The sequence below is a fragment of the Megalobrama amblycephala genome, linkage group LG5, assembly GCF_018812025.1.
Source record: "Megalobrama amblycephala isolate DHTTF-2021 linkage group LG5, ASM1881202v1, whole genome shotgun sequence".
Classification (NCBI taxonomy): Eukaryota; Metazoa; Chordata; class Actinopteri; order Cypriniformes; family Xenocyprididae; genus Megalobrama; species Megalobrama amblycephala.
The window spans coordinates 32,265,833-32,286,967 of NC_063048.1; the positions used below are offsets into that span (position 1 = coordinate 32,265,833).

The 21,135-nt window shown below is 35.3% G+C and overlaps 2 protein-coding genes across 6 annotated transcripts in view; both read right to left on the reverse strand.

The window, feature by feature from the left end:
• kidins220a (kinase D-interacting substrate 220a) overlaps positions 1-5,506 on the reverse strand; it is a 75,087-nt gene extending 69,581 nt beyond the window's left edge. For 4 of the 5 annotated variants that reach the window (XM_048191875.1, XM_048191874.1, XM_048191873.1 and 1 more), the window contains exon 1: positions 5,250-5,506. In XM_048191875.1, coding sequence (XP_048047832.1) covers positions 5,250-5,491 — 242 coding nt within the window. In that variant the 5' untranslated portion in view covers positions 5,492-5,506. Of the gene's footprint in view, positions 1-2,793; positions 2,996-5,249 lie in introns of all 5 variants that reach the window. The other variant, XM_048191876.1, reaches the window with a different exon arrangement.
• A 1,969-nt stretch (positions 5,507-7,475) lies between these two features.
• mboat2a (membrane bound O-acyltransferase domain containing 2a) overlaps positions 7,476-21,135 on the reverse strand; it is an 83,865-nt gene continuing 70,205 nt past the window's right edge. The window contains exons 8-13 of the mRNA XM_048191878.1: positions 19,819-20,011; positions 17,869-17,972; positions 17,710-17,774; positions 17,481-17,613; positions 14,528-14,679; positions 7,476-12,172 (exon numbers count right to left, since the gene is read on the reverse strand). Coding sequence (XP_048047835.1) covers positions 12,004-12,172; positions 14,528-14,679; positions 17,481-17,613; positions 17,710-17,774; positions 17,869-17,972; positions 19,819-20,011 — 816 coding nt within the window. The 3' untranslated portion in view covers positions 7,476-12,003. The remainder of the gene's footprint in view (positions 12,173-14,527; positions 14,680-17,480; positions 17,614-17,709; positions 17,775-17,868; positions 17,973-19,818; positions 20,012-21,135) is intronic.

The following is a 21,135-nucleotide window of genomic DNA, read 5'->3' on the forward strand; positions in this document are numbered from 1 at the left end:
GATAAAAACACTTGCACAAACCAGTTTTGAGGGTGTCATCTTACCCCAATAACCTTTACCATTTAACTTTAAAGGTGCCATCGAATGTTTTTTTACAAGATGTAATATAAGTCTAAGGTGTCCCCTGAATGTGTCTGAAGTTTCAGCTCAAAATACCCCATGGATTTTTTTAAATTAATTTTTTTAACTGCCTATTTTGGGGCATCATTAACTATGCACCGATTCAGGCTGCGGCCCCTTTAAATGCTCACGCTCCCCGCCCCCTCCCGAGCTCTCGACTCTATCATTGCATAAACAAAGTTCACACAGCTAATATAACCCTCAAAATGGAGCTTTACAAAGTGTTCGTCATGCATACTGCATGCATGCGTCGGATTACGTGAGTATTGTATTTATTTGGATGTTTACATTTGATTCTGAATGAGTTTGATGGTGCTCTGTGGCTAAAGCTAACATTACACACTGTTGGAGAGATTTATAAAGAATGAAGTTGTGTTTATGAATTATACAGACTGCAAGTGTTTAAAAATGAAAATAGCGACGGCTCTTGTCTCCGTGAATACAGTAAGAAACGATGGTAACTTTAACCACATTTAACAGTACATTAGCAACATGCTAACGAAACATTTAGAAAGACAATTTACAAATATCACTAAAAATATCATGTTATCATGGATCATGTCAGTTATTATTGCTCCATCTGCCATTTTTCACTGTTGTTCTTGCTTGCTTACCTAGTATGATGATTCAGCTGTGCACAGATCCAGACGTTACTGGCTGCCCTTGTGTAATGCCTTGAACATGGGCTGGCATATGCAAATATTGGGGGCGTACATATTAATGATCCCGACTGTTACGTAACAGTCAGTGTTATGTTGAGATTCGCCTGTTCTTCGGAGGTCTTTTAAACAAATGAGATTTATATAAGAAGGAGGAAACAATGGAGTTTGAAACTCACTGCATGTCATTTCCATGTACTGAACTCTTGTTATTTAACTATGCGAATATAAATTAAATTTTTAATTCTAGGGCACCTTTAAAATCAAAACATTTTATCATTAAAAATCTAAATTATGTATGGTGTACACAAAATCCCTAATTAAAGGCACACTATGTAATTTTCGCGTCTAGAGGTCGCAAAACAAAGGCGTAGCTTGATGACACCTTGATTTCGAAGAATAACGGGAGGTGTTGTCTTCACGAAAAGAGTCCGATCATGTTCATGGATGAGCTAATGTATTACAGATTTATTAACATTACTGTAGTATGAAGCAGGGTGTGGCTGAAAGCCGTTGGAGCGGAACGAGGCCGCTGGAGCGATTGCTAATGAGAAACGAGCGCGACACACGGATCAAGAGCAGCGGAGCTTTTATTATGCCACAGTTGCCGCTTTCACTTCTTCCGGTCAAGTGTATGTGGGGAAACGCAGCACTGTTTTATCATATTAGATACATTTTTGTGTTGAAAGTTGCATTAAGCTAGATCGATATTAGGCATGGGAAAACATGGTACTCACGGTAAATGAATAAAACAAGACTTAAACAATAAGACTGGCTGTGTTGAGCTATATAACATGATTGCTGTTGCTCACCTGTCTAATAAAACACATAATATATTAAAGCGTCTTTGGTGTTTCCATGGTGGGCCAAACGGGTATGATATCATTGATAGGTGATGCATTGATAGGTTAAAATTGCTAATCTGTCTGGATTTAAACATTCTTGGAAACATTTGGGATAACATAAGTGCACAAGTCAACAAAATATATAACACTGTTCTAGTGGTTTTTGGACATTTTAATCCCAAAATCTTACATATTGTACCTTCAATCTCACATATATTGAGGTACAGATATTAATATAGCTATGCAGATCAAGAATGAGTCAAGAATATTTAAAAAGCATAACCATTCAATACATGCATTGAAATTTAGTGACATTTATGTTTAAAAGAAAAAAATAACGGTGGGAGGGCATCTTATTTCATCTAACCCTTTGTGGACACCCAAGTCACACTTAAAACTGCATGCATTTTGCAATTATTTAGATTCAACTGGTGTCAAAAAACTTTTTTTTTTTTGATGCTATCAGGTTCACACAGGTGTCCTATCAGAGTAACCACAGGTGTAGTTCATCAAATTCTATTGCTTTCATTTTTTTTAAACCAAACACAAATGTCCTAACCCTTAAATGGCACTTGGTTTGATGTTACTATATAAAGCAAAGACATTCATATATTTTAAACGTTTGTTTCCAAACACTTTAAGAGTCAGTAATTTAGACAGATCTAAATGTTAACTTTTACTAAAACATGAGCATAAAACACTATAATGAAGGCCAAATGCGTGTACTTTTTTCCAGGGTCATTTTGCCAACGCAGCAGCCCGGTAACAACCCATCAAAGATGAAAGCCGGACACCAAAAACCACTTCCAGCTGACAAAATGCCAAGCATCATAAAAGGTTAAAAACTACCAGCGGGGCCTCAGTGCCCAAAATCCACTTAGTTACACAAGATTCAAGTCCCAAAGGTGACAGATACAGTAATGCAAGATCCTTTTTCCATCAGCCTTTGTTCATCTCTGATCTGCTGACACACCCTTGAAAGCATCCCAGCTGCCCTCCAGAGAGCCAATCACGGAGAGACCCTCAGCCAAATATTGACAGAGCAATGTTCACCCCCTCTCCCCAGCCCCAATACACAACACACAAAGATGAGTGAAGAAAACCCATTACTAATGATTTAATTCAACTTCTTTTTTCACACTAAGAAGGCTGAGGATATGCTTACTCACCTCGAGTCCCTGTGAGTTGAGTTTAAAAGCCTGTCTATCCTTGTGCTGTTGATACTCCACTTACGCTGTCACTCAGACTGTGTACTAACAAGCCGACCGGGGCTCTGCCTGTCACTCCAGGCACTCATGAATAATGCATGAGGAAGTGTGATGCCCCTCCTCTCTTTGGAGAGACGCCCGATGCACACACATGCAGTGGATCCTATGAATGAATATATGAATATTAATAAAGTCTGACGTTATAAGTAAGCCTCCTGAAGGGTCCAGCTCACATGTAATTAATATTAATGAGACACACCTTTGCTCTAGGCTGGGTATTAGCATACAAGACTTATGAAAGAAATAGTAAATATACAATTTCATTGTACTTAAAGGATTAGTTCACTTTCAAATTAAAATTTCCTGATAATTTACTCACCCTCATGTCATCCAAGATGTTCATGTCTTTCTTTCTTCAGTCGAAAAGAAATTAAGGTTTTTGATGAAAACATTCCAGGATTATTCTTCTTATAGTGGACTTCAGTGGAGCCCGAATGGTTGAAGGTCAAAATTACAGTTTCATTGCAGCTTCAAAGCGTTCTACATGATCCCAGAGGAATAAGGACTTCGGTCAAGTTGGTTTTATATTCGCACATTCGGACATCCGTATTCAATAGCCTTGTTAATCACACTACATTGGACATTCAGTGGACAAACACAAGTAAATATGCCATTAAAACAATACTTGCCTATTTTGATCGACTGTGAAAAATGTTGTAAGTTGACAATCGTTGGTTGTCAATATCATGTCGCTGCTTAAATTTCGCAAATATTAATTTATTGCACATTTATTGGAAAGTCTGAATTTATCAGAAGTCCGAATGTGCGAATATAAAACCAACTTTACCGATGTGGAATAAGGGTCTAATCTAGAGAAACCATCCCTCATTTTCTTAAAAATAAATAAATAAATTATATAAGTTTTAACAATAAATGCTCATCTTGAACTAGCTCTCTTCTTTTCTATTTGAATTCCAGTAGTGTAGACACTGCTAAGTGTATTACTGCCCTCCTCAGGTCAAAGTTTGAACTAAATTGTCATATACAATATGCTAGTGCAAGTATATAACAATTAGTTCAAACTTTGACCTGTGGAGGGCAGTAATACACTAAGCAGATATAGAGAACAGAGAAGAACAGAGCTAGTTCAAGATGAGCATTTATGGTTAAAACGTATAAAAAAAAAAAAAAAAAAAAAAAAGAAATTAGAAAATGAGCGATGGTTTCTCTAGATAAGACCGTTATTTCTCGTCTGGGATTGCTGTAAACTGTAATTTTGACCTTGAAGTCCACTATATGGAGAAAAATCCTGGAATGTTTTCATCAAAAACCTTTATTTCTTTTCGACTGAAAAAAGAAAGACATGAACATCTTGGATGACATGGGGGTGAGTAAATTATCAGGAAATTTTAATTAGAAAGTTAACTAATCCTTTAAAAAAAAAAAAAAAAACCCTGCTTGTGAATCCTGTTTTTGAAAGGTCAAAGGGGTGGGAGCACATATGGATTTCACATCAGAGTGAAGCTAACAGCACTACGTCAATCTCTAAATATAAACTTAGTTCTTATAATAGATATGATCTTTAACTATAAAGCCGACAACTTCTTAGACAGACAGATATGCTGGGCTACTGTATGAAATTAAGTGTAGCATTTTTAGACTAGCCTAAAGTAGAGTAACTTCTTTATATTTTACTTTGCAATATGAATGATTATTTTTGTTTAAATATCCATTAACATATTCAAAACTGATTTATTTATTTTATTTTTGAGACAATATTCATTTGAATACAACATTAAAATTGATTAAAGGGGGGGAAAAAATCGACTGTAGTGAAAGAAAGCAAAATGATATGTAATGTTTGATTGTTTTTATACATACATACACACACATATATTCATTGTTTTACAAAGACAAAACAAAAAAAAAAAACCTGGATTCCCTGGGGTTCAGTTACTCCTGGTTTGGGAATCACTGGATCAGTTTCCATAGTGTAGCAGCAACACAGCGGCACAGTTGTAAACAAGTTCACGCAAGAACCGTGAAAAACAACTTCTTAAAACAGCTCAAACCCGTTTGCCCACCGTCTTAAAGGTGCAATGGCTGTCATAACATACTTTTTCTGAAACTGACAGCAGCATTAGAAATGAAAATGACGGCTATTCATGCACACGTGCTTACAAACAAACATTATATTGGCAACAAACGCTGGAGTGAAGGAAAAGCACGTGTCCTGACAGCTGTAGCCGAACTGTGTACGTCCACTGTTCTCTCTTATAGCATTTTAACACTGTTACAAAGCTGCTATGCAGCAGTTAAAAAGAATATACATTTACTTTGACTCACGTGAAAATGTCAAATTAGTTGACAGGAGCTCGCGTCTTAAAACACGTCAGTTTGTTTACATAATAACTTACATGTCACTGCTAGAAGGTCCAAGTAATTCGATATAATTCACATTTCTCTGTTGCTTTCCATAACCTTTTTTGTCTGGAGGCAGTCTTGCGTTACACCACTGCCATTTTGTGGGAACAGGGGTGTGGATGAAATTCAAATTAAGTAGACATGTCCACACCCACTGTGCACAAGACACGCCCACTGGAGGACACAGAGACGCCCATTGTTTTGACAGACTGAATTTGCAACATCTATGTGCCATTTTCTCATTAAAGGGTTAGTTCACCCCAAAATGAAAATTCTGTCATTAATTACTCACCCTCATGTCGTTCCAAACCCATAAGACTCGTTCATCTTCGGAACACAAATTAAGATATTTTTGATAAAATCAGATAGGTATAGGCTATGACTCATCCATAGACAGCAATTTAACCACCACTTTAAAGGTCCAGAAAGGCACTAAAGACATCATTAAAACCGTCAACGTGACTGCAGTGGTTCAACCTTAATGTTATGAAGCGACAAGAATACTTTCTGTGCACAAAAACAAAACAAAAATTACAACTGTATTCAACATTATCTTCTGTGTAATTCTCATACGCTGTTTACTTTGCAGCGCTTCCAGGTTCTACCTCAGAATTTTCATTTTTGGGTGAACTAACCCTTTAAAAGCAATAAGCCCCTGTTATAAGTTCACTGTAAACCATGGCTTCACGGGGATTATTGCTTTTATAAAACAGTTACCACACAATACAAAAATTAAAGCCAAAAAAATATGTAACAATGCAACTTTCATGAAGTAAAATCACTAAGAGCCTTTCTTCCGCTGGAAAAACTAGTCCCTGACCATGAACGGCAAAAGAAGTTACATTATTACGACAATTAGATGGCGGCAAAGACTGTCTTTATGAGTAAGTCAGTAGCGAAAACTTTTACATTGAAAGGACTGCAACTTGTGAACACGTCACGGGTCAAGAGGCAACTGACAAATGCTTTGACTAGCGCTGTCAGGGTATGGGGAACCCCATTAACTGTTAAGAGACAAGATATCGCAGCAGACATTCAAACGTTTTTTTTTTTTATTACAAACATAGGACTAACCTTAAGGAAACTGCTATATCTAAATATGCAGGTAAATACTCACTCACTCGATCTCTCTCTCACAATACTCTACTATAATGCAGTAAGCTTCAAGCAATATCAATATGAGAACAAACATTTCTTTACATTGCTAATAGTGGATGCTAAGGGTGTTGTGTAGTGATACACACAACCGCTGGGTGAAGTGGTCATAGCCGTGTTTTAGTGGAAATAAAACACTGCTATTGACCAATCAAAATCAAGGACTGGAACTAACCGTTTTATAAGAAAGCAATAAGGTGCGAGAGGCTGTGCTGTATCGTGAATAAGTCACGGCTGAAGGGCGTTGTTAGGTACGATGCGAAGCGGAGTGCCTGCATCCCCTTCAGCCGTGACTTATTCGCGATACAGCACTAGCCTCGAGTACCTTATTGCTTTTATAAAACGGTTACCAATACAAATATTAAAGCCAAAAATATGTATCAATGCAACTTTTATGAAATAAACTTTCACTAAAAGCCTTCCTTCCGCCGGAAAAAATAGTCCCTGACCGTGAACAGCAACAGAAGTTACATTATTACGCCATTAGATGGCGGCAAAGACTGTCTTTATGAGTGTGTCAGTCAGTATCGAAGACTTTTATATTGAAAAGACTGAATTGTTTTCAAAACGGAACAAGACGCAACTGATAAATGCTTTGACTATCGCTGTCAGTCACGGGAAAACCCCTTAACTGTTAAAAGGACAAGATAATACATCGGTCATTTAAACAGATTTTTTATTTTGAAAAATGCTAAATCTGAATGCAGGTAATAAACTCGCTCACTCGATCTCTTTCTCACAATACTCTTCTAGTTCTATATAATACAGTAAGCTTCAATGAACAATATCAATTGAAAACACAGTTTACGTTGAGTGGTTAGAGTGGTTGCTAAGGGTGTTGTGTAGTGATACACAGAACCATAGGGTGAAGCGGTCATAGCAGTGTTTACCAATCAGAATCAAGGACAGGAACTAACCATTATATCATGATTAATAACAGAAAATATCCATCCATCGGCCTATTATGGTATGAATAAAAAAAAAAAAAAAGTGCATTCAATGTCATATCTCTGAGGTAAACCATTGTTAAATTACTCTAAGAAAACCAAAAACACGGAGATGAATACCGAGAAGGAAAATATGGTTTATTTGTTTTGTGTCCGTCATCATTGTAGTGGATTTCATTTTTCATGTCCTTTATTTAAAGGAAAATTCGTTTGGCTTGGTACAACTTCCAGAGCACTCAGTTCATCAAACAATTCAAATGCTGGGTAAGTATCACATCTCAATTTATGATTATTACAGAAATAAATGGAGACAGTGTTTGTTGCCCTCTGGACAATTCTCATTCTCAATAATGTATATTGGTAAACTGATTTATATTGAAATAGCTAACATATTAGGCATTACTTTTCCTTTATCTCTACACAAACTTATTGCATTTCATTAACATCCTTAGTTTTCCTGTAACTGTCAGGTTATGCAACATCACAACCAGTCAATAGGAATTACAGTGGAAAAGTTCATTCCGCAATATCTGGAAAACATCAGCTTCGGTTTGCATGTTCACTAAGGGCCACAATCACTAATTTTTGAATGACCACTAGAGACTAACAAGACAATGACAAACAACAGAACTGAGGTGGCTGGTGAACAACAAATGCACTATTTAAAATAAAGCATTACAGTAGTCTACAGTTTCACAGAGCTTTGGGTCATTCTTTGCAAAATCAGTAGTTAGAAATGTCATGAATGACTGAACCAAACTTTTACAGATAACTGCCTTCACTATTACTTGGGCCTTAACATAATCAAGATGTTAGGCTGCATTCAGTTGAACGATATCTGAACAAAGGGACAATGTTTACACACAAACAGCAATGAACACATTTAACGTCATTCTATGGATGGAGCACGTTTACAAAATAAGCATATATAACACTGGAACGCCATCCTGATTTTCCTTTGTTGCTACAGTGAATTTAACATTTTGGGCAAATTCATCCGTTTGACTTCTATTATACTGTTGAGTAGCACTGAGGTTCCTTGCATTGCTTCGGCAGTTTTTCTACTTTAGCACTACCCCGACTTATTCATACCAAAAGTGCAAATAGGGAGACAGTGAAAAATAATTCCTCCCAAAATCTCAGTAGGTAAAAATAATGTCAGTTTAAGACCAAATTTTTAGTACAAACCTCTCACCCTGTTGTAAACCCGTACAAATAAAGTGATCTTTTTGTGCACCTCATGTGATTTGGCACTTTGGACATTTGAAGCAAGTTTTGCATTGAGGTGCTAGTTAGTACATATTGCCTTGGGGCAGTTAAAACAATTAATTAAGCAAACTTTTTAAGAAAAAGAGACAAAAAGGGCAAAATTATACAGTATATAACTGGACTGTCATGCATTTTTCTGTAAAGCTGCTTTGAAATGATATGTACTGTGAAAAGCGCTATACAAATAAATGTGAATTGAATTGTTACCAGCAGACTTGCAGACTTATTAATCTTCCTATTGGTTAAAACTGTTAGTACAGGGCTGTAATTCATCATGGTTTAACATGTCTGGAGTCCAAAATACAATAAGACTTTAGAGACGTGTGCTTGTGAAACCATAGAGGGCTGGTACAGAGCGTTTTCTCCATATGGAGGCTGGTCAAATTCACACCCAAGGATAACTTTTTCTTGTTGTTGAACTGGCTTAGTTAACAAGAATACAGTGACACTCGCTTTGGTAAACACTTCAGCCCTTCATTACCACATTAAAAAAAAAAAAAAAAAAAAAAAAAAAAAAAAAAAAAAACTAACATGTAGAGTCGCTCTGACCAAGGGGTACAACCTTTGGTTGAAAATAAACGCAACAACATATCGAAAAGTGGATTCTGGGGGAATATGAAAAGGTCTGATTTTCCAGACACTTAAATCAAAAGAGCAAAGCTCACCGAGACCTTTTAGAGAATCAAATTTCAAGAAATATCCTTATATGATATCTCAAAATTTAGAGGTTTCTTTAGGGCCCAAGAGGACAGATGGATTCATAGAAAAAAAATGATTTTGAATAGTTGATACTGCATGTATAGTACACTACCAGTCAAAAGTCTGGACACACCGCCTCATGCTTTATTATTACCATTTTCCTCATTTTAGAATAAGTGTCATCAAAACTATGAAATAAATGGACGCACTATGGGAAATATGTGCATCCCTGCTGAAAACCACCCTAAGCTGGTCAGGCTGGTTTAAGCTGGTCTCCCAGCCTGGTCACAGCTGGTTTTAGAGGGGTTTTGCCAGCTTGACCAGCTTAGCCAGGCTGGGAGACCAGCTAAAACCAGCTACTTCCAGTTTAAAGACCAGCTTAGGCTGGTTTTAGCTGGATTTTTCAGCAGGGATCCTGGGACTGTATTTGAAAACTGGAAACTGCTTTCCCTTTACTATGTGGGGGAAACAAAACAATAAACACAAACCAAAAGGTTGTCATTACTAGGGCTGGGTAAAAACATATTGATTTCTCGACTTTAATCGATGATCATTTTCATGAACTGATATCGATTCTTAAATCCCAAGAATCTATTAGTCTATCCTCCCATCCAATAAATCGCAATAAGCTTTGAGATTTGCTATTTTTGACATGAAACAAAGTCTCAGATTTAAAATTTCATCCATTTTATTACGAAAAAAAAAAAAAAAAAAATGTTTCGCCGCTGTTTAATGTGACGTCAGATCGCTGTAGCTCCTCAGGTTAAGCGAAGCGGCAGCGCACGTAAACTGATATTCACCTCCGTTTTAATACAAGTTTCAGTGTGAAATAAACTTGCATTAACATCTGAAGGTATGCTAAAAGATAAAATACAACTTACCGAAATCCGTATCCTGTGTCATGTAATCGCGCAATCAGCGGAAAGACGTCAATAAAACAGCTTGTAAACAATGTCATGTAACGTCTCATTTCAGAAAAAGCATATTCAGTGACTCTAAACTCATTAGTCAGCTAGAAAAATGAACTCTAGAGGGGCATTTTTGCTAAATATGTGCACCATATTCAGAATTTTTTTTATGTTCTTCAATATTTAATGCATGTTTGAATTCCTTCAAGTTTTATGACAGCCACTATTTAAATGTTTATAGCTAGGGTGAATAGTCATGGCAAAAAGTGTCCCAATCACCCTGAATTGACCCTATATCAAAAAACGAATATAAATATAATTATGTAGCTAATTGTAAAGTTAGGATTATAACTTATTATTATAAAACTTCCTTGAGTGTAATTTAAGTGTTTGTATACAAATCAGTTAATATTAACCTTTATTATATTTTAGTAATGTAGTACCAACTGACTTTTTTTCCTTGAGAAAATTTGCAATGTACTGTACCTGATATATATCCAAGATAATCTATGTCGAATCGAAAACAAATCGAAAGCATGTGAATTGGAATCGAATCGAATCATGAAATTTGTCAATACCCAACCCTGGTTATTACTATGTTGGCAAAATTTCAAGCATTTAAGTTTTTAAGATTAAGAGAAACAAATTGAGTTTGTCCAAACTTTTGGCTGGTACTGTACTTTAATACTGAACCACTACAAAATTCTGACTATTGTTGATGTGTCAAGAACATTAGCGTTTGCAGAAATAATGTGATCCTTTAACTTAACATGCACCCATGGAAAAGACAGAGGTTATTGCACTTGCCATATATGTCTGTAACATAAAAAACCACAAACAAGCTGAGATACTGAGTAATATTGAACTGTCTTCTGTTTTCACAAGATGGACTCTATATTTTGCAGCAGAAACATTGATGGTAGAGAAACATCTGGTCATTTGTCATGGTCTAAAACGAGACCTGTGTGCCCTGAGGAAACCTACAACCCATTAAAAAAAAAACAAAAAAAAAAACAGCATTGATAACCAACCAAAAGCCCTTAATAAAAAATAAAATAAACAAAAATCACTGACAAAAATTATAACAAAAGCAATTTTCCAAATGAAGACACTCCCTTAAGGTTGACCCTTCTTCCCAAAGAAAGCAGCAGATATGAACCAACTAGAAAACCAGAGAAATGAACAAAGAATAAAGATGAAACAATGGCAAGAGATAGGAACTTAAGGCCTAAAAGTTTGGCAACACACGACTGGACTTTTTTCTTTACCGCACACAATTCCTTTGAGAAGAACTAAAACAGAGGTTACTTCGTTTAACTGACAATGGCAGAAACCTTCTAGGTACCGTGGAAGCCGATTCCAGTGCTAGACTTCCCGCACTAATGTAGTGAAGCTATAAGCCAACAATGACTGGTCTGTTCCTACGTAACACGATCCCCACACAAGGTTTCTGGAGCTAAATATACGAAGGGTTTAAGGCAACTTCAGATTAACTGACACTTAAGTCAATTATTCACCATTTTCTATAATCGATCACCCCATTTTCATATGATCCTATGAAGATTTCCTATTTAAAACCAAAACGTGACCATCTCCAACAGGGCGACTACGGGGTCTTTTCTCTGTATTGTTGCTGGAGTTTATGCCTTGTAAAATGTCACTGTCAGTGTCGTTGGATCTGAGGGAGGAAATGGCCGCTCTGTGTCTCTCAGTACTGATATCAGAGTTCCTCACAACCGAGTGTGCGGGTCGAGCAGCCCTTCTTGTCCTCATGTGGCTTTCTGCTTCTGGTTGCAGTTGTTGTCAGGAGAGGAGAGACAGTTCTGTTCACTGGCCTGAATGCTGCTCGGCTCTTCCTGTTGTTTCCTGCGTCTGGACTTCACAGGTAAAACCAGCGCCAGCAACACGCAGATCAGGTGAATGCAGCAGTACCACGAGCTGAAAAGGGCAAATGACAAACAGCACGTTAGGAATTTTAGTTGTTATGTGATTTTGTCTTTTGTAGGCGCTCGTATGTGTATCATTGATTATACTTTTAATGCTTGGGTATGTAGGATAGGTAGATGTACATAAATATTTAAATTAACCAAACCATAAAGAAAAAAAGAGAGAAAATAAGTGTACATTTCCCCCTCACACATTGTTAAAAAATATAGAATTTTAATTATTAAAAAATAATACAAAATAAAATCTGTAATATAAGTGTACATTTCCCTCTTACACATCTGAATTAATAATAAAAATAAATTATTAAAAATATACAATTTTAATTATTAAAAAATAATAAAAAATAAAATCTGTAATACAAGTGTGACATTTCCCACTCACACATCTGAATTAATAAAAAAGTCATAATTAAAAAAATATTAAAAATAAAATATGTAATATAAGTGTATGACATTTTCCACTCACACATCTGAATTAATAAAAAATGTCATTATTAAAAATATATAATTTTAATTATTAAAAAAATAATACAAAATAAAATCTGCAATATAAGTGTGACATTTCCCACTCACACATCTGAATTAATAAAAAAGTCATAATTAAAAAAATATTAAAAATAAAATATGTAATATAAGTGTATGACATTTTCCACTCACACATCTGAATTAATAAAAAATGTCATTATTAAAAATATATAATTTAATTATTAAAAAAAATAATACAAAATAAAATCTGTAATATAAGTGTATATTTCCCCCTCACACATCTGAATTAAAAAAGATCATTATTAAAAAATATTAAAAATAAAATCTGTAATATAAGTGTATATTTCCCCCTCACACATCTGAATTAAAAAAGATCATTATTAAAAAATATTAAAAATAAAATCTGTAATATAAATGTATGACATTTTCCACTCACACATCTGAATTAATAAAAAAGTCATTATTAAAAAATGTTAAAAATAAAATCTGTAATATATTTTATTATATATAATATTTTTAAATTAAAATATATAGAATATAATTATTTGAAATACATTTTTAAAAATAAATAAACCTCTTTAAAATGGCACTGTTTTGGAAAATGCTAATGATTGATGAAATAAAATTATTTTTAGCAATATAATATATTTTTTATAGATAAACGAAACATTTATAGATATTTACAAAAAATTTACTGCAGAATAAATTTATAGTACTGCTAAATGCATATCTGGATGACAAAATAGATAAATAATGTTGTAATATAATATAATATAATATAATATAATATAATGTTGTACTTTATTCAAAAACTTTTGTTGGTACACAAATTAAAGGGATAGTTAAAAATCTGTGTATAAAACGTAGATTTAATCTTAAAGGGATAGTTCACCCAAAAATGAAAATTCTGTCATCATTTACTCACCCTCATGTTGTTCCAAACCTGTTTGAGTTTCTTTTTTCTGCTGAACACTAAATAATATATTTTGAATAATATGGGTAACCAAACAGTTAATGGGCCCCATTGACTTCCTTATTATGGAAAAAAGAAATACTATGGAAATCAATTGGGTCCATCAACAATATTCTTCAAAATATCTTCTTTTGTGTTCAGCTGATGAAAGAAATTCTTACAGGTTTAGAACAACATGAGGGTGAGAAAAATTATGAATTTTCATTTTTGGGTGAACTATCCCTTTAAGATCAAATCTAGGTCTCAGGGATCTTTATGCAGTCGGCTACATTACTTTCCAATAGGATCTTGGATTTCCCAGTGTTGTCGTGGCTGAGATGTACTGAGCTTCTCAACATAATTTACATAATTTTAATCTGATCTGCAGCGGTTGGTCAACAATCCCTCTGCCTAATTCTCGCTCTTTAATGAAAATGCTTTATGTATTCCTCAGACAGACTCATTTAACAGCGCTACTTCAACAAATGACCATCATAGATTTCTTTTATCTCAACAGAAGCTGTGAAATAAATGGTCCTCTGCTAGCTCATAAAGTATCACAGACTCGGGCCTGTAAAGCCGTCTAATGAATGGAGAACGACTGCAGCGGGCAAAGATAAAATCAGCCTCTCATTTTTACCTGTCAGCTTCATGTTTTCCGCTAATAACTCTCAGCAACGGCTCAGTGGTGCAGGTGGGTTTATGATGACTTTCTGACCTGCTCTCTAAAGCATTTCACTTCTTTAATAATGATTTATCACCAGAGCTCACTCATAAACAAACTAGAAGCATACTGATACTGTTGCATATTGATTATCAGTCAGACGAGGCGAATCCTTAACAGCAGGGGTCAGCGACATCAGGACTTGCCCTGGAATGTTCATATATTGGTGTAAATGCATTACTGACCTGTAAAACTTTAGTGAAGGCCCTACTGCCAGCAGTACAAATGGCACAACTGTGTAACATATGGCGATCTGGGTGCTGAACCACGTGATCACGTCATAAATGAGCTTGAGTGTGGCTGAGCCCAGGAAGTGTTGCCTCACATTGTGTCTTACCTGAAAAAAAGAGGGAAAACTTTAAGTTCAAAAGATTATGAGGGCTAAAAACAATGATCCTTTAAACATAAATGATCATATTTTAAAAAAAAAAATGACCATACTTTTCAGATTAAGATTTATATTTTCATTAAGCCTTCAATCAAAAAAGTCTGAACAGATATTGGAATATTTCTGCACACTTGTAATTAGCATATTCTGAATCTACTGACATGCACATTTTTCCTTTGATTTATTGATTTCTTAAATATATTCACTCCAAAGATGTGTTTTTTATTGAATTTAATAAAAGAAAACAGAAAAGTTATTTAATAAGCATTTCTTAATGTCTCAGATGCATTCCAACAAAGGTTGAATGGAATCGCCAGCTTTTAACAACAGGTACAGCTGTGTATCATCAGCATAAAAATGAAATGAAACATTGTGCTTCTTAATAATATTCCCCAGTGGACGCATATATAAGTTAAAAAGAAGCGGACCCGAAATTGAGCCCTGAGGTACTCCACTAATAATAGGAGCAGAAGAAACACATCTTTAGAAGAAAATCAATCCCTAGAATCCCTTTCATGACATGTTCAGATATAAATGAATGGTGGATCTGAACGAGGTATTCATTTGACAGAATTTACATGAATAAAAAATAAATTTTGTCCAGCAAGGATGCATTAAATCGATCAAAAGTGACAAACATTAATAATGTTACAAAAAAATCCAAATAAATGCTGTTCGTTTGAACTTTTGATTCATCAAAGAATCCTGAAAAAATATATATCATGGTTTACACAAAAATATTAGGCAGCACAACTGTTTTCAACATTGATAATACTAAGAAACATTTCTTAAAGGTGCCATCGGACGTTTTTTTACAAGATGTAATATAAGTCTAAGGTGTCCCCTGAATGTGTCTGTGAAGTTTCAGCTCAAAATACCCCCTAGATTTTTTTAAATTAATTTTTTTAACTGCCTATTTTGGGGCATAATTAGAAATGTGCCGATTCAGGCTGCGGCCCTTTTAATTGCCTTTAATCATTGCATAAACAAAGTTCACACAGCTAATATAACCCTCAAAATGGATCTTTACAAAGTGTTTGTCATGCATGCTGCATGCATACATCGAATTATGTGAGTATGGTATTTATTTGGATGTTTACATTTGATTCTGAATGAGTTTGATGGTGCTCCGTGGCTAAAGCTAACATTACACACTGTTGGAGAGATTTATAAAGAATGAAGTTGTGTTTATGAATTATACAGACTGCAAGAGTTTAAAAATGAAAATAGCGACGACTCTTGTCTCCGTGAATACAGTAATAAACGATGGTAACTTTAACCACATTTAACAGAACATTAGCAACATGCTAACGAAACATTTAGAAAGACAATTTACAAATATCACTAAAAATATCATGTTATCATGGATCATGTCAGTTATTATTGCTCCATCTGCCATTTTTCACTATTGTTCTTGCTTGCTTACCTAGTCTGATGATTCAGCTGTGCACAGATCCAGACGTCAATACTGGCTGCCCTTGTCTAATGCCTTGAACATGAGCTGGCATATGCAAATATTGGGGGCGTACATATTAATGATCCCGACTGTTACGTAACAGTCGGTGTTATGTTGAGATTCGCCTGTTCTTCGGAGGTCTTTTAAACAAATGAGATTTATATAAGAAGGAGGAAACAATGGAGTTTGAGACTCACTGTATGTCATTTCCATGTACTGAACTCTTGTTATTTAACTATTCCAAGGTAAATTCAATTTTTAATTCTAGGGCACCTTTAAGCACCAAATCAGCACATTAGAATGATTTATGAAGGATCATGTGACACTGAAGACTGGAGTAATGATGCTGAAAATTCAGCTTTGCATCACAGGAATAAATTGCAATTTAAATTAGAAATAAGTTCTTTTAAATTGTAATAATATTTAATTGCAATAATACCCCAAACTTACTGACCCCAAACAGCTGTCTTATTCATATTTCTAGAAAATGGAACATTTGTTTAATTGGGTTATGAACATATTCAGAATATCCAAATTCCAAGTAGCCCAAATTCTGATTAATGCAAGAATATTTGTGTACAGAAAACGCAGTAATGTTTACTTGTGGATATGGAAATTGTTATTCGAGTTTGAAAAGTGCTAATGGCTCTGGAATCTGGATCCAACAGTGTATCATGCAGGCAATGCCGTGGGCTGAATAGTTTATATTCAGAGTTGCATTTTAAGACGGACTACTGCAAGTAAGTGACCTACTTTATTCTTTAGTTGGAGAGGCCTTGATCATTACAGTGCGACAGAGGAATCGTGGTTTAATGCAGCGCATGACTAGATGAATAATAACCTTGACTGTGCGCATAGTCTTTTTTCGATCCCTGCATGCCTCTCATTTATTATTGAGGAAAACCAATGTCCAATTTATTCAAATGTAACAGTATATTTTCCATCAAAACTGCTCCCAAAAGATTTTTTTCTATATCCTAATTATTGTTAATGTAATTCATTTTTCCAGGAGCTCATTGCTTCTACGTTCAGTTAAACTGCTAACAGTGATTGTAAATTAATTGCCTAAATTATTACATTAACTGCATTCTTTAAATTGTAATGTTGACATGCATTCTCTGTAAAGCTGCTTTGAAATGATATGTATCGTGAAAAGCGCTATACAAATAAATGTGAACTGAATTAAACTGAAGATCTGCATTGAAAGTATTCATCAGATAAAACCTTTGTGATATAATTCTAACTTTGACTTGAACCTTGTTTCAACACCCCATCTCATATAAAGAATACTCACTGCACGTGCTGCCATTGTTACAGCGATGCCCGTGACAAAGGTCAGGTAATACCCTGGGTAAACTCCGTGCCAGATGGCTGAGAGGAGGAATGTGGCAGCAGTCGGATTGTATGGACAGCGCTCGTAACACACCCTGTGCAGACAAAACAACAAAAGCTCACATTGTTTTCTGAGATTTCAGGAAGACGATGCATGCTCGGTCAAGATTATTCTGTTTTGCAGCATTCACCTTTTTAACCAAAGGGCTGTCTGAATGTTCCAGTTATCCAAGAACATCTTGAAGCTGGTGGCAAACTGTTTAGAACATACGGAAAAAGATGATATATTAGGGTTCAGGTCGAGCGAGAAGACAAAGTTGTGGAAGTAGCATGTTTTATCTGTCTCGTACCTCAATGTCAAGTATTCTTAAATTTGATATTCTGTCCCATTTTGGGGTGCCATCTGTGTTATAGCCATTAAATCCAAAACCAGCCGCATTGTTGATGGCATCAGCTGTAAAAGAGTGATAGAATTTAGTAAAAACACTATCTCAAAGGCCACATTCACACAGCAGAAGAATGTAGTTGTCAGTCCTGTCAGTTTTTGGGATTGACAACTGCATTTAAGTGTCTCAAAATGTCCCGTTCAAACAGGAACTCTCAGTATGAACTTGCATTGGGAGTCAAGCCCGTATTCTCTTACCAGTAACCACAGCAAAAGTGACCAAAGTAATATCAAAGATGGCCAAAAACTGAAAAGTCAGTGACGATGTAAAACAGCTCATTTTGCCTTTGCTGTAAGTTACCAAAACCACACATGAAAACCCACAATACATAATAGACGTGTTTGTGCAGGGCAGAGAATCTCTCTCACATCTCTCTATTTGAAGGAACAGCCATTTGTAGTGGTGTCCGAAATCATAGTAGATGATATCGAGTGCACTCATTCAATCCCACAATGGAAAGCAATAACGAGTGTACAACTGTGTACAAGGGTCTGAATTCACTCACTCGTTTTCATTTACTCCTTCAAGTGGACAATATTAGTGGAGTAATGTAGGAAGTAGTGAATAAGGGTATAGGGGGCGATTTCAAACAGCAATGGTCTCTGTTTAATGCCAATCCTTGATTTCAAATTATGCTGCGCTATATTCAGTTGCCCACTCAGTTCACCCTACAGGGTATATTCAGATTGATTAGGACACTTTTTCCAAGTCATCAATGGCAAAAAGTGTCCCAATCACCCTGAATTCACCCTATATATCGGCTACCACCCTGCTCTCTAAGATATGGGCATTGGCCATCAAAAAAACAATATCAGTCGACCACTATTATGGACCCAAATATGTCAATCCCAAAAGCTGACAGTGTGAACGAAGTCAAAGTGACTGACTATGTTCTATGACTCATAATGACAAGAACCACCTAATATCCAGCTCGAAACAAGGCAACAATTCGGAGAAAACACCCTTTATGAACACAAGAGGGCAGCATGACGCTGCCTTGAATATGGCATTACTAGCCATGCTGCATTGTATACACTTAACGTTCTTTTTTTTTTAAATGAGAAAAAGTATGCAACAATAAACATTTCATATTATAACAGTAATGTTGTCATGTGACCTTATTAAACAAACCACATTTATTTATTGAGTGCTCTCCTGTTATTTTGGATTTTTAATCAAATTATATGCAAATATGTCATGGTAGACAGATTATATATTGTGTCAGGAATGAGATTATTCTTCAAAAATGAAAACAAGTATTCCTTTCAGTGTGCTCTGCTGTATACTGCACATTTAATAATGTAGTAGGTCATCTTAATATACAGATATATACAGAAAATTTGCATACTGTTCACAACACACTGCAATATACAGACAGAATAATATGATACTGACATGCTTTTAAATGTACGATAGTTTTATTATATATGTGACCCTGGACCACAAAACCAGTCAGGTATATTTGTAGAAATAGCCAGCAATGCAATGTATGGGTCAAAATTATCGATTTTTCTTTTATGCCAAAAATCATTAGGACATCAAGTAAAAATCATGTTTCATGAAGATATTTTGTAAATTTCCTACCATAAATATATCAAAAATGTTTTTTTGTGAGTGGATATGCATTGCTAAGGACTTCATTTGGACAACTTTAAAAATGATTTTCTCAGTATTTTTTTTGCACCCTCAGATTCCATTTTTTCAAATAGTTGCATCTCGGCTAAATATTGTCCTATCCTAACAAATCGTACATCAATGGAAAGCTCAAAAAATTGACCCTTATGACTGGTTTTGTGGTCCAGGGTCACATATATTTAATACCAGAAGAGCACATTGGCCATCTGTCATACTCACCTAACGTCCATACAAAGTAGTACTTGGGGCGTAAAGCCAACATGGAGATGTAGAGGTACAAGACCTGGATGTAGAAGGGGTTAGAGGCCATGAAGGTGTCATTGATGACACGATCTGTAGGGCAGGCAGTATAGATCACCAAATAAACCATTAGGGACAGAGCACACGTGCACAGTTTCTGGATCACGTCCCTCTAGAAGAACAAAAAGCATTGAGTCAGGACACTAGTACAATCTATGAAACTATCATTGAATAGTATTAAAGCTGTGCCACAGTAGTTTACATTGTTTAAAAAGCCACTGAAAAGACTATCACGTTTTAAATACAGATTTAAATACCAAAGTTTTGGGTCAGCAAGGTTTATGTTTTTGAAGGTTTATGCTCCCCAAGACACCAATTATTTGGTAAAAATACAGTAATAAAACTGTAATATTTTTACTTTGCTATAAAATCAGTGAAGAGAGCAAGGAAATTAAACAGGAGAATGTGTGTGATAGGAAATTCATTTGTGAACGCAACTTCCTCAGGCTCTTGTGAAACATGAGCCATGTGAAAGCTGATTCAACAAATGTTTTTCTATTGAGAATGAAACCCATAAATCACTGACAATATTTAAAGAGGTCTGAAGCTTTTACTGGAGAGTTGGGTTAAAAATGTCCATTAAACTAAAACCATTGTGAAGCTCCTGAGGAAGAAATGCATATAAAAGCATGTTCATGACCAGAGCTACACTCAAAACAAACTCTCCACTCAGCAAGCCTGAGCAATATGAGCTCCTGTCTATGAAGATTTACATTCATTTAAATGACATTAAAAAAAACTCTGTAAGACAACGGATAAAGCAACTTTTTAGCACAAAATTAATTTCAGTTTCTGTCCATTTAAATCTAAAGTCTTGTCAGTGCACCTCATTGTCTCTAGTGTCCACACCAAACATCAAGACTCACTCAAAAAGCATTTTCCTCGTAAGGACTGCAAAACTGGTTCTGTCACACCATCGTTTTCCACCTAGCAAAACTTGTCCTGAAGGGGTCATTATATTCTTGTCTTTCTTGTTTGGTACAGTTTTTCATATTGGATTAATACAGTACCAGTCAAAGTTACTATTTTTATGTTTTTGAGAGAAGTCTTTTATGCTCATCAAGCAAAAATACAGAAAAAAACAGTAATATTGTGAAATATTATTACAATTTAAAATAATGGTTTTCTATTTTAATATACTTTAAAATATAATTTATTTCTGTGATGCAAAGCTGAATTTTCATCAGCCATTACTCCAGTCTTCAGTGTCACATGATCCTTCAGAAATCATTGTAA